Source organism: Helianthus annuus, chromosome 15 (assembly GCF_002127325.2).
Source record: "Helianthus annuus cultivar XRQ/B chromosome 15, HanXRQr2.0-SUNRISE, whole genome shotgun sequence".
In the NCBI taxonomy this organism is placed as follows: domain Eukaryota; kingdom Viridiplantae; phylum Streptophyta; class Magnoliopsida; order Asterales; family Asteraceae; genus Helianthus; species Helianthus annuus.
The window spans coordinates 124731778-124746776 of NC_035447.2; the positions used below are offsets into that span (position 1 = coordinate 124731778).

Sequence of the window (14999 nt, forward strand, 5' to 3'; positions counted from 1 at the left end):
CACATGAACACATGGAACGGTAACAGTCCTTGCACGCCGCAACCCAGACAAAACTGCTCCAAAGAAGTATATACATATGTTAGGGGAGTGGGGGTGGTCTGTTAATGGAGCTCCCATCACAAGTGATGAAGACTTGCATACCGCCGCCACCCACAAAAATAACGCGTGGAATTATACACGTGTGGAAAGGATCAGGCGTTGTAAAATTGTTGATTGTATGTGTATGACTTGTATGTTGTGTATTAATACTTGTACGTTGGAATCCCATCAGTAGTGATGACCACCGCCACTAAAGAATGCTTGTGAGTGATAGAATAGTGGTTGCTGACATGGCGGAATATGATTGGATGTTTGTGAGTGATGGAATTTCATCACTTGTGACTACCCCCACTCCCCTTAAGAACTATAGGCATAATCCACGGTGACCCACAAACCATCCCGTGGTTCCGCCGTTGCATACACACACTATCTCTCTCTCATCTCACCTTCTCCTTAGCAAGCCCTTCCGGCCCTCATAATTCACCTCATCATTGTTGATTACGTGACAGGCTTTAAAAACAATGATCACCTGGTCTGACGATAAATTTAGCCAAAAAAGAATATTGTAAATTTGTAATAACACTTTGTCCAAGTGCCTAAATGCATTAAGTTAGAGTCGTAAAGCACAATTTCATAACAAATATATTAGACAATAATCACCACAAAGGATTTACATTCCATATATCATCGATACTTATTCAGACCAAATATCAAACGGTAAAACAAATTACAGCTTGATCACAACATCACCCACGGGCCACGACAATAATACTAATCCACAAAAACCAACACCCCTGCTCATCATCTGCAAGATCTGTCGTAAAGCGTGCACTTCTGGCGTTTACCACCACCAGTAACTCTACCTGTACACGTATTGCCGCAAGCCCCCTTACCTTTTTCAAGAGCGGTGCCATAAACAAGATGATCATTATATCCTTCCAGAATCCGCCTATGATCTTCTGTATCCATCATAAATTCTTGCACTTCGTCCACCACAACCCGACACTCAGCCGCAGTGCTGCCGTTGCAGGCCGCCATCCATCCGTCACAGTCTTTGATCAGCATCATCATGACAAGCATGATGATTGATAGCCATAAGATGGCAGTGGTGCTTGTTCGTTCATTGAACATCATGGTTTTCTTAGGATAAATTAGTGCTTGAATAATGTCCTTTCCACCTTTCAAAAAATAAGGTCGCTTATGATGAATTTAAGGACGTTTAATTAAGTGGGATTGGTGATGGACAGAGACTGCTCACAGAGGTGCAGTAGATTATAGAATAAATAAATTGCAAAGATAAGAAAAAAAGGCTTATATTATATTTATAGCTTTTTGTTTAGTTATTAGCTGGTTTTTATTTAATTATTAGGAATTAGAATCTCTTGTATTACATTACACGATTTGAATTTATAAAAACTTGGTTTTATTTTTTTAATTTTAAATATGTGTATTTATAAAATGCAAAAGATAGATAAAATCACAACTCTTAAATTTAGAAAGATAGAAATAAATAACGGTCAATAAAATTTTTATTAAAAAAGGTAAAGTGTAATTAATGAAAACGTGTGAGTTTCAGAAAAACGAAATAAGAAATGTACTAAAGGTAATACTGTAGAGGAAATCGGGTAAATTTGAAATAAGTAATGATCCATGTGTATGTTAAGTGAGTATACGGTTTAGTTGGAAAAATAAAAATTAAGGTTGTCTAAAATTGTGTCACGATTCCCCTAGCTAAGGTTTTAATTTGTTAGGTATAGAGAAAAGATAGAGATAAAGAAGAGATAGAGATCATATAAATATTTATATTTCTATATTGTAGAAATAAAAAATATTATTTAAATTATAATTAGCGTAAAAGATAGATGTGGGAGAGTGATTCCCATAGTGACACGTGACATTCTTTGAAATCATTTATTATATTTGGGATATCATATATAGTGTTAATTACTTAAACGATTAGGGTGTAGTTTAGGAGTAAGCTTGGGATAGATTGTCGTTCCAAAAATTAAGTAGATATGATTTATGTGGTTTGGCTCAAGTGACACCTTTCGAGTCCAAATCAACGAATCCAGGTGCTAGATCTCACAAAAGGAAAGCTCATAGTGGTTTTGATCAAGCATACTGCTGCGAGTAAACATCTAACCTTGTTGGAATGCCATCAGATCAACGAATCCAGGTGCTAGATTTCACAAAACGAAAGCTCATAAAACCGAATACTTTTAGTTCTTTTGTAACATATTTAAGGCTTAATACTAAATTCCATTAACTTTGTTCGATTTCATATACGTAATTTAAATTTTTTGTGTTAGCGAAACATGTGTACAACCCAGTCCAAATCTCACTTGGAATCTGGATGCAAACCAAATTGAAAACAATGAATATAATCATAGTGGTTTTGATCAAGCACACTGTTGCGAGTAAACATCTAACCTTGTTGGAATGCCATTAGGTCAACAAATCCAGGTGCTAGATCTCACAAAACGAAAGCTCATAAAACCGAATACTTTTAGTTTGTTTCGTGGAATTCATAGGAACCGGAATTGGAATTGGTATACTTTCCAATACTAATGGGATTTTTTCCACCAAAATTAGTGTTTAGTTGATATGGGATGGAATTTGAATAGGAATGCTTTCAAATGCTAATGGGATTTTGCAATTCTTTCCTCCCACCGATGGAATTTATAACATTCTGTTTGGAATGTTTATGGTTGATCACACTGGCGGACCCAGGATTTTTTTTCTGGGGGTGCGGAAATTTTTTAAAGATTTTAGACCCCTAGCTATAGAAAAAATTGGTTCATAGCAGGCCGGATCGGGTCGGGTCCATTTCAATTCTCAAACAATCAAACCCTAGTTCGTAACTTCCTATCACATTATCAAACAAAAAAACATCAAAGTTCAAACCATCCCTACTTTTATTTCTCTTAATCATTCAATAAAAGAACAAAAAAAAAACTTATCTATAACATACATTGGTCTTTAATTAGAATAATTCAGTGAAAAAAAGTGGTTTAACCCCTTTCCTCTTGAGAAATCGCGGCATAACTTCCCTACTCATTGTTCATTCCTAATCCTATCACATACAAAATAAACAAGGATCTTCAAGTGTTCAACCATAGCCCATTTTCCTTAATTTTCAATTTAAAATTTTGAATTTCAAGTCCTAGTAATTATTATTTGCAATCAACAATCATATAATCAACAAACATGTTTGCCAATCAAAATTTTGAATTTCAAGCCCTAGTAATTATTATAAGCCCTAGTAAAAAACATGTACCTATTAGGGGCGGCCTGAATTAACCAGTTTGCAGCCGAAATTTTGCAATTGCCGGCCGGAATTATGCTGTCGCTGGGCGCTAAAGTGAGGCAGAGGGAGGGCGGGAGTCGCTGGCAAGTGGCAGCGATTTGGGTTTTTTTTTTTTTTTTTTTTTTTTTTTTTTTTTATTATGTGGACTGGTTTGTTTAACAAAACTAGTAGTTGGGTTGAGCTTGAATGAGTATTAAGTTATTGGGCTTGATGGATTGAATTTAAGTTTTATTAAAGGGGGTGTAGGCTAACTTGTTTACATAATTTGATCAGGTTTCAATCCGTGTTCACAATTTCTTTTACATAAATTCCTAACATTTTTTAAGGGGTGCGGACGAAAATTTCCAAGGGGTGCGGTCGGAATTTTTCAAGGGGTGCGGTCGGAATTTTTCAAGGGGTGCGGACGGAAATTTCCAAGGGGTGCGGTCTGGATTTTTCACGAAAAATACCACTAAATTTTTTTTTTCAAAGGGTGCGGCCGCCCACCCACCCCATAACTTGGGTCCGCCCCTGGTTGATCAAAAGGACCTCATCTCCTTTGGATAGATCTTATATCATCATGTAATTTCATCAACAACGAAAGTTTTCTATAAGATTAAATATTAACCGTATTATCTCTTGGCGGTCAACTAACTATGGATTTAACGATCGATTAACCCATCTCGAAATCAAACACGCCTATTCAACTACACATTCTAAAATGAGATACCAATAGATTTAAACCGGATAAACCAACAATCAATTGACAACTATGAAATCGTCAACTGTAAAATGGAAGTGTGTCATACCTCGACCCACATCGGAATGGTATGAGACATAATGATTGTCCAAAGCTTAGGGCACTTATTAAAATTTCATAAATTAAACATGCCAAGATTAAATGTCACACTTTTCATATAAGGTCAAATATATCAAATACAACAATATCCAAAATAACTAGTTTAATACCCGTCCGGTGAACGGGTTACACAAACAACGTAACAAACAAACATAATCTATATTGAGGGTGTTTGGGATTGCTTCACCTTTTCTTCTCCTCTCCATTTCCATCGCGTTATATGTGTGTTGCGAATTTTGTTGTTTAATGAGTTGAGGATGGTTTTTAGGTGAGGTTTTGACTAATTTTCGGGGGGTTACAAGTTGGGGACGATAAAAACACACATCGTGGACCATTCCCTATCATCTTTTTCATATCTCTTCACCTCTAATCGTCCCTAACACCATCCTAATCACCTCTAACCTCTAACCCATCACCATCCACACTTCAAAACCCTAGTTCATCATCACCATCATCTTCATCCCATTCACCACTATCATATTCATCCATTCATCATCCACACCCTAAACCCTAACTTCCATCATTCCTCCAAGACTCAAGGTCATGGCTTAGAGTTCGTGCTCGTCATCCGGTGATCGTGTCCCTTCAACCATGAGCAGCTAGTCTACTCGGTTTCACCCCGGTGTAGATTGTTATAAGATTTCTAGGGTTTATGTATTTGTATTCGATTTGATTTTGTGACAAATTGTTTAGCATTTGAAACGTTTGATAATTGTCTTGCATTTGTTTCGAACTCGTAAATTGTTGAGTGATGATAAAATTTGACTTTGCGAAATGGTTATGTGCAATCATGCCTTATCTTAGATTAGGATTTACATGTTCGAGGTAACGAAGTGCATTATGGTCCGTTGTCTATGACGTTGATAGCAATTGGCACCTAAGCTTCGTGATAGAAATCCGTTAATCGCTATATGAAATTGAATCAAGTTAAAATATGTAGGAACCCTAGGTCTTACAATTATCGAACCGGGTGAGATCCGTAGTCCCAATTCTTGTTTTCAATTAGGTAGCTAGTTTTGCAATCTTAGTTAATAAATCATTGTTTTCGATAATAGCAATTTGTCAGTTCATTCCGATTTCTTCTCAAACCAAACAAACAACTAAAAATTAGCAAGCTTGATCATAATTACATTGTACATTTTTGTAAATAGTCTAACTAATCGAACAGGTCGTGTGATACTGACCACATGCACTTTGTGGATACGATACCCGACTTACCCTAGCTACCTAGGTTTAATTAGGTTTTGACTGATCGGGACGACACGATCACGTCAAGACCAAATGGCGTACCTTCTTTTATATGTGGATGATATCATTCTCACTGCTTCTAGTGACTCCTTGCTTCGCAACATCATTAAGTCACTATCTGCTAAGTTCAACATGACCGACCTAGGAAAATTGCATCACTTCTTGGGTATAGCAGTTCAACAACAAAAGCACAGTTTCTTTTTATCACAATCGATATATGCGGCTGACATTTTATCTCGTGCAAACATGACCAATTGCAACTCTGTTAGCACACCAGTTGAGGTTGGATTAAAACTCAGCGCCACCCATGGTGTCCCATTTTCTGACAGTTCCTTGTATCGCAGCTTGGCGGGTGCCTTGCAGTACCTCACCATTACTCGCCCTGACATATCCTAAGCGGTCCAGCAGGTTTGTCTCTTCATGCATGCCCCCAGAGAACCACATTTTCAATTGCTCAGACGGATACTTCGATACATCAAAGGTACTCACTCATAAGGCTTACAACTCACACCCTCCAAGTCCACCGGCTTGAAAACATACTCCGATGCGGATGGGGGTGGGTGCCCTGTTCTCGACGGTCGACGTCTGGCTATTATGTCTACATGGGTGGAAATTTAATCTCGTGTTCCTCTAAACGACAACCACCGTCTCTCGATCTAGTGTTGAAGCTGAATACAGAGGAGTGGCTAACACCGTAGCCGAGATCAGTTGGATTCGTAACCTCTTGCTTGAATTTCACGTTCCGGTTAGTCGTGCTACAATCGTTTACTGTGATAACATCTCAGCAGTATATCTAGCAGAAAACCCAATGCAACATCAAAGGACTAAACATGTTGAACTAGATATTCATTTCGTCCGGGACAAGGTGCGCCTTGGCGCTGTTAAAGTCCTCCACGTTCTAGCTGATTACAAGTATGCGGACATCTTCACCAAAGGCCTTCCTAAGCACCTGTTTCAGTGGTTCCGTTCCAGTTTATGCCTTTGCTCTTCTACGGCTTAAACTGCGGGGGACTGTTAGCCGATAATACAATTCCGATATTATTGGCATGATTAATGTGAATATTTTGTTATTACTAATTTTGTAGGATCGTATATTGACCCGAACGAGTCGTTTAGAAGAGTTTATGCTTAGTACGAAAGGCGGAAACAGTCGTACTGAGATCAATTCAGCAAGATATACACTTTAAACTATCGTATGATTGATTTGACAACAGATTACAATGAGACGACACTTCGGCAGCAGTTTGGCACTGAAACCGGAATTCTTACAAATGATTTCGCATGAATGGTATTTATAGGCTCTTGATTCCGCTTGAAGATGTTCCAAGCGGAATTAGAATTCCAAGCGGAATCTAATTCCGCGCGGAATTACCTTCATGCATCTTTCAAGCGGAATTAACCATTACAAGCGAAATTACAATTATCTCGAACTACGTGCCCTGTTCTAACAATCTAAGTACAAGACTCGATACAAGACGAAGTCGACAGACGCATGCACCAACAGACTCCCCCTCGAATGTTGACGAGTCTTAAGTGTCGAGTTTTCAACAGCTTCAGTCTTTATTAGTCTTCGGGCTTCTCTTCAAAGTATCTTATATTGTAAAGCATCCTCAAATCTCTCTCTTTTCTCTTCTCTATCAGTATCAACAGAATCCCCTCGAACTCCTTTTCCAGGATCTGTACTTAACTCTAGCTTCTCTCTAATTCTCTTGATCAGATCTCTTGATTCCTTAAGTTCATCAGCACCCTGCGTGAATACAGGCTTCCAGAATCATAACCTGGCTCTTTAACATCTACAGACTCCCTCTTTCGATAAGCTGGGATCGCAGTCTGGATCGTGACCTGGTTCACACTTTACTCAGGATCGAAACCTGGCTCTTTAAACACAGACTTTTCAAGAATCGAAACCTGGCGAACCTGCACATTCTCTACCTCACAATAAATTTCACAAATTTATAATTTGAAAAATTTATGTTGTCTGTTTACCACTTGTAAATTGACAAATAATCAAGAATGATGTTACAATATTAAAATCTGATGACCACTTGTAGAACAACAATCCAAAATCTTTTCTCACATCTATCACAAACTCCCCCTCAAAATGATCATCATGTTTAGCACTAGGATTTTTGAAAATCAGTTCTTCAACATCAGTTGTCGAAAGTCTTTTTGGATTTTTCAAAAATTTATGCTAAAACACACTGAAAATCTTTTTGGATTTTTGAGATCAAAGAAATGTAGTAAAGAAATATTTACAGAACAATCTTTTTGTGAGCTTGCGTAAGAGGATCATATCAGTTTTTGAGACAAATCACCAACACCGTTAAGCTTTTTACATTTTAAGTTCTAAACAATTCACTTAGATTGTCAGTATACTGATCCACTTAAATTTTCAAACAAAGTTCAACTGTTTCGAGATACGAGATTAATGTTTTAAGCACTTAAACTTATTCGCGTGTCCCACCACTTGAATATACTCCCGTATCCAGATCCCAATATTCAGTCTTACAGATGAGTATACCTAGATGATATCTGTAAAAGGGGTTAAATGCGAAACCGTGAGAGCTCAGGTCAGAACTTCCGTTCAGCAGAGAGATGACGGCTTGTCTTTTGGTGTGTTCCCTTTAGAGAATCTTTTCTTCAGCAGTACATGATTAGCGTTTTGCAATGTTTCATCATTTTTTGTACTGAGGGCAGCGCTATATTTCAAGCACGTGCAAAGTATTATATGGGGACTAGGCCATTGCTTCCGCAATATCAGAAGTCCCGGGATAATACCCCAGATATTACTGAGTATAAAGACCTAGTATCTCAGAAAGAGGGACCTTTCAAACAAGATTTCGGGGGTTACCTATATATCCAAGAAATGTTACCCACGAGATAAGCAAGTTTGAAATTTATGTTTATATCTCGAAAACAATCTACTGAATGTGTAAAAACCTACTGACACATCCGCATTGAGATTGTTTATCACATTTTGACTTTACATATCTTTAATATGTTGTGATAGTCCACTGATGTACTATCATTTCCTCTTTTCACAACAAAACTCATTTTCCATTTTATCATGTTTTTGGATTTTTTAAATTTTCTAATGTTTTTGGATTTTTAGAAATTTCTTACTCCCCCTAAAATTCAAAAACAATTAAAGAAACTTGAAAACAAACTGTACAAGTAACGTGACAACTTGATGTGAATTGCTTCAATTCTCTATCCACTTGGCATAAACAATCAGAACTCCCCCTCTCAACAAACTGTTTTCCCATTATGATTTCAAAACACTTAAGTTTGTTTTAATCAAAATGGTTTTTCCGGAAAATAAGTTTAGTTGATTTTACCACTTGTAGGATGGGGTATGATCATCACATTGTTTTACCAATCAGTTTATGAATTGATCCCCTTTTTCAACCACTTGAAAGTTCACATACCAAACATACCACTTGTAGAAAATCAAGTACAATTTAATGTCCCTGATTTACCACTTGTAGGTCCAAACCATTACCAATTGTAGGTATGCACAATCAAACCTGGTACAAAGAATGATGCCGAATCCTGTTCCACTCTTCCCAACCTGGGAACTCCGGCAGTATGACTTGCCACACAATTTAACAATGTTAAAATTTTCATAAAACAAACTCTTTTTAAGAATGATGCCGATTCATGCTCCACGATTACCCACTTGGGAGCTCCAGCAAGTCAGGTTTTTTAATCAAAGAAAATATCCACCCAAGCCTGACCAGCCATGGGTGATACCGAGTTACCAATACTCGGTTTCCTACCTACCATCTTCTTCTTATAGAACTCTTTAACCCCTTTGACTTTTCTGTCAACCATTTTTCAAAAGATGTGTTTCACTTTGGGGTTAAAGGCCTTTTCAACATCAAAAACCTTTTTAGCAGAATAAAATTGGTTTGAAATTTCAACTTTACCAATTTTCTTCTTAAAATTTTCAGCCCGAACTGGTGGAAAATTCACATCATCCACAATCGGCACTGATTTTTCATCTTTTTCCTCAACTAGTGGCTCCTCTGACTTTGTGGAATCAGATTCATCGCCAGAAGTTAGCTCCTCTGATTTTGATGAATCAGAATCATTGCTAGAACTATCATCAGATTTCTTAACAACCCATTTCTGGTTGTCAAGGTTTGCTCTTCACTTATAAAACTCTTTGAACATTCACCAATTTCAAATTTTGATATTTTGAAAAGTTTAGTTCTCTCAATTGGTGGTTCAAACTCAATCACTTTCTCTTTCAGTTTAGAAACTCCCTGTTTGATTTGTTTTGCCTGTGAACAGTTCATGGCAATATGACCACTTTTTCCCCATTTGAAACAGGTTCGAGTTTCCTTCTTCTGATCAACAGTCTGCATCTCTTCTTGCTTCTTTGCAAGGAAATCTCTATTCGACTGCTTTCTTAACAACTTTTCTTTTTCTTCTTCAGAAGATGTGCCTGAAACAAATATCATCTTTGATTTAAAATCCCGAACATATTTTTCATTTTTATGATTTTCTGGTGGAATAAAACCAAGACCTTTCTTATTGAAATTACCGTTATGGTTTGGTTTCTTTCGATAACCAAAACCAGAACTGTAACCCTTTTTCTTGTTTTCTCTTTGTTGAACTCTTGACGTGTATTTTTTAGGTTTATCAGTAAGATTTACATCTTTTATTTCAGAAATGTTAATTTTTGTTAGATTGAAAACCTTTTTGATCAGTTCGGTTTTGACACCTCTTATTTGAAATTCCTCATCAGAATATAATTTGTCAGAATCATTCAAAGTATATGCCACTTTGAAATTTTCATCATTCAAATTAGATTTTGATAACAGGAATTCTTTATTATATACTCTTTTGCCCTGTTTTTCGGTTTGACTCGGAGTGTTGGACTTAGACTTTGACTTTGACTCTGACATCGACTCCGACTTTGACTCCTCGGTTTCATCGTTATCTAACACATGATCCACCACTTTCTTCATCAATTGAGATTGTTGATCAGTGCCAGAAGATGTAAACATGAAATCAATATTTTCTGGCAAATTGACTGAAGACTCCGACTCCCACTGTAAGTTTGTGGCCTTTTCGACTCTTTCTGAATTTGGATTTCTCGGAGAATATCCATTTTCAAGCGGGGGTGGACACTTGTTGTAACTGACACCTTGTTTCTTACCAGATGTCTTTACTTTAGTTTCCTTCTTCTTTTCTTTCTTCTTTTCAGGAGTCTTTTCTTCAGAAACCTTATGTTCTTCAGTTACTTCATCATCCTCAAACGCCTTCATGCCTTCAACAGTTGGATAAATCCTGTCAATGACATAAGAAGTACATGAGTAACTTTTTAACAAACGATTAACTCTTTCAGTTTCAATTCTTTGAGTTTCCAATTTTTGTTCTAGAACAACACACTTCTCGATGTAACTGTTCACAACTTTCTGTTTTATCATGAACGCTCCTTGAAGTGTCTTCATTGCTGTAGCCTGTTCTTCACTAGATTCATTGTATTGATTCATGGCTTTGTTCAGCACATCAGAAGATTCTTTCAATCTGTTCATGTTGTGAATCAAAGTACTGTTTTGTTTCTTTATAGCTTCACAGTTTTCACAAATCACCGGACTCTTCCTTGCATCGGCTTCTTCATCTATTTTGAAAGCTGGAACTTCTTTCACTTTTCTTCTGATCACCGGAACATCTTCATCATCACTGCTAACCGGTGTTTTGACCTTCTTCTTTTTCTTTTTAGCTTTTTCATCTTCACTATCACTTTCTGCCATCATTTTCAAATGTTTTGCCATCCTTCTTGCATAATACTCAGTATCATCATCACTGTCTTCTTCAATTCGAGCAACAAAAGCTTTTTGACTTGAAGTTTTGTTAGGATCATAGTCATCCCAAGTGAAATTCTCCCAGCTAAACCTTTCTGGTAACTTTTCATCATCTTGATCTATCAAACAAGCTTTACCATCAGCTGAAACATATTTATCCCAACTGAAACCTGTTGAAGCTTTTTGATCATCTTGATTCACCAGACAAGCTCTCTTTGAAGATTCCTCTGTTACTTTTCTACCATGTGCCACTTGTGGTTCTTGTTGTTGTTGAGCAACTTGATGATAGATAGCCTTCCGGTAGTAATCATTGTTGTTGAACGGATTTTGAGCTCCACATGCTTCGCGATTAGTACACACCCTCTTAAAGTGTCCTTTTTCCCTGCAACGAAAACAAGTGACTTTAGATTTATCAAAGCCTAAAGTAGAAACATTTGCGTCACGTAAATCATCTCTTCCTGTGATTTACTTAAATTTCTCAGCTCGTCTCAACACACTTGCCAAACACCATTTTATGTCCATCAATTCCATTTCTTCAGCATCTATTTGATCGTAATCCTCTTTTATCAACGTTGGATTTCCGATCCGACCTGCCACAAAACTTCCGTAAGACTCTAACACAGTCCCCAACAAAGACATATGAGTTTTGGCAAGTTCTTCAGAATATTCCTGATCATTTTCGAGATTCAAAACAATGTTGCATTGTAACTTCTTGCCATTCTTGGTTGCTAAAATATTTGGATCAAATGATGGATATGATGAGAAACTTGTGTTGCTGTTAGATTCTTTGGATGAACTTCCTGATGAATTCTTTGCATTAAATGCTGTCTCAACCTTTGGTGACATGTTGGTCGTTTTGTCATTCAACCCTGCTTTGTGATAAAGCCCAATGTCTTGTTCACCATCGAAATCTTTCATTCTTAAAATCTTTCTCTGTTCCATTTCCTGAGCTTCAATTTTTTCAATGAACTTACTCAGTGTCAGACTGCTAAACCCTTTCTTGTTCCGTATCATCATAAGATATGTGCCCCAAGTTTCATGTGGCAACGCATCTGCTAATTTCTCAATCAACTCCTCATTGTCCTTATTGATGCTCACCCTCCTCATGTTTACCAACAAATTGCAGTATCTTTCAATTATCTGTTTTGTGCTTTCAGTTTTCAAACCTTGAAATAAATCAAACTCTTTCTTCAGAAGCGATTTTTTGTTCTTTATCATTTCTTGGCTTCCAACAAACATTGATCTTAAAGTTTTCCAAATCGAATAAGCACTTCCATTATGTTGCAATAAGACCAAGATGTCTTCTTTCACAGCTTGTTCAAGTAGACTAAACATCATTTTTTCATTTTTATATTTCTTTTTATCATCAGCACTCATATCTTTAATTGCAATCTCCTCTTCGTCGTCATTCGTCGGTCTAACATATTTTGTCTCAACACATTCCCAAGCATCCAAATAATTTGCTTGAACCTAGTTTTCAAAACGTCCTTCCCAACCTTTATACTCCTCAATGTTCATGAGCTTAGGCGGTTTTTGCATAGTCCCTGTCTCATTTTCCAACATTGTCTGCTGAGTAACAGTAATTGGGGTAGCAAAGGCGTTATAAAATTCCTCTTCCATGTTTTGGTTTTTCAAAGTTCACAAAACAGTTTGTTCAAACAAAATTACTCTCCAAACGGAAATCCCTTCAAATGAGATTACGCAGTTCAAACGAGATTACTTTCAAATGGAATTCCCTTTCAAGAGAAATTATCTTTGAAACGAAGAAATTACCCTAATTTCGTTTGAAGTTACACTTCTCTCAAACGGAATTATAATTCCGTGCGGGATTATCAAACGGAATCAAAACTTTCAAACGGGATTACTAATTCCGCGTGAACCACTCAAACGGAATAACAATCTGGAACGGAATTACCTAATCTCGAGCGAAATTACCCAAACGAAATAACCAACAGAAGCGGAATTAGCTAATTTCGTTTGAATTTTCAAACGGAATTAACTTTTCAAGCGAGATTAACCCCTAATTTCGTGCGGAATTATGCTGATGTCATCATCTCGAAGCGAAATTTGTCAAATTGATCAAGTTATAGGCCGATTTTAGTTCTGAAACTTTCTAGGGTTTGTTAAAACAGTAAAGCGCACATGATATGTGAAGTTCAAGACATTTTGACCATAAAATCAAGTTTAATTTGAAAAAGAAGGTGTAGAAATCAGAATTCGCAGCTGAATTGGTATGAACTCTTCCTCCTGAGCTCTGATACCACTTGTAGGATCGTATACGGACCCGAATGAGTCGTTTAGAAGAGTTTATGCTTAGTACGAAAGGCGGAAACAGTCGTACTTAGGTCAATTCAGCAAGATATACACTTTAAACTGTCGTATGATTGATTTGACAACAGATTACAACGAGACGACACTTCGGCAGCAGTTCGGCACTGAAACCGGAATTCTTACAAATGATTTCACTTGAATGGTATTTATAGGCTCCTGATTCCGCTTGAAGATGTTCCAAGCGGAATTAGAATTCCAAGCGGAATCTAATTCCGCGCGGAATTACCTTCATGCATCTTTCAAGGGGAATTAACCATTACAAGCGAAATTACAATTATCTCGAACTACGTGCCCTGTTCTAACAATCTAAGTACAAGGCTCGATACAAGACGAATGTCACACCCCCAAAATCCACCTGCGGAGTATCACCGCTTGGGAGCGTGACTGACCAGGATCAAGCCACCAATCATATTGAACATGTAATTAATATCAAGTAAAATAAATGTAAACCAAACATCCAATACGATAGGTGTTCAAAACATAATCATAGTTTCAAAGTATAGCGGAAGCATAGTAAGTAATCCAACATAGTTAATAGTTTTAAATGTCATAACAGTTCAACGTAGTAATCACGATCCTTGTCCACAACGATCGCGCCTCCAGTGCAAGCTCCATAAGTACCTAAGGTCCTGCAAGGCATGCAGCAACGAGTCAACAACTAGTTGAGCGAGTTCACAGTTAACAGTTCAGTAATAGTATAGTGTGAGTAGTAGTATGTTCGTTCGTTATGTCATGCATCGTATTAGTTTCCATCGCGGCCTCCCAGGCAGGTATGCGAAGATATTAGGGGGATGTTCATCCCGAGTATTCTAGACTAGGTTTACCTGTATCGCGGCCTACCAGGCAGGTGTGCGAAGATTAGTAAATTACAGTTCGCGGCCTTCCAAAGGCAGGTGTGCGAAGTCAGTCATAATATCGCGGCCAACCCTTGGCAGGTGTGCGAAGATCAGTTCAATAAGTGTTAGTAGTCTAGTCGTATTCTTATCGTTAGGTTCTATCAACTGAGTACGTACAATAAAGTAATCCAATCCCATTCCCACCCTGGGAACCCCATGCCTTGGCTGTGTGAACTCACCTTGGTTTGCTCGGTATGCTAGATTATGCGCTCACAAGAAATCAGTCAAATCCTATAGTTATGCACGTATTCTCAATCAGTATATGTTGGCAAAGTTTCACATGAAATTAATACCACAAGGTGCGTTTGGTAGTTAACGTCATACATTACACAACAGGTATTCGTATGCATACAATTCATGTTTTAACAGTGTTGATAACTCGACAAAGTTACAAGCTTGAAAGAGATATATATACACTTTACATACTTAACAAGTCGACATGTTTAACTGAGATATTAGACTTAACATGTATAAAGTTGATCCATATCAAATAATAAACTCAGGCTAGATCACCAAGTAATTAA

The 14999-nt window shown here is 37.4% G+C and overlaps 1 protein-coding gene across 1 annotated transcript; it reads left to right on the top strand.

The window, feature by feature from the left end:
- Positions 1-5465: 5465 nt before the first annotated feature.
- On the top strand, positions 5466-5828 carry LOC110914165 (uncharacterized mitochondrial protein AtMg00810-like). The gene has a single exon (XM_022158976.1). The coding sequence runs from the start codon at positions 5466-5468 to the stop codon at positions 5826-5828; it is 363 nt and encodes a 120-aa protein (XP_022014668.1).
- Positions 5829-14999: the final 9171 nt, after the last annotated feature.

What these genes read in the sequence shown, in the direction of transcription:
- LOC110914165 (XM_022158976.1), top strand. Translation starts at nt 5,466, where the DNA reads ATGGCGTACCTTCTTTTATATGTGGATGATATCATTCTCACTGCTTCT.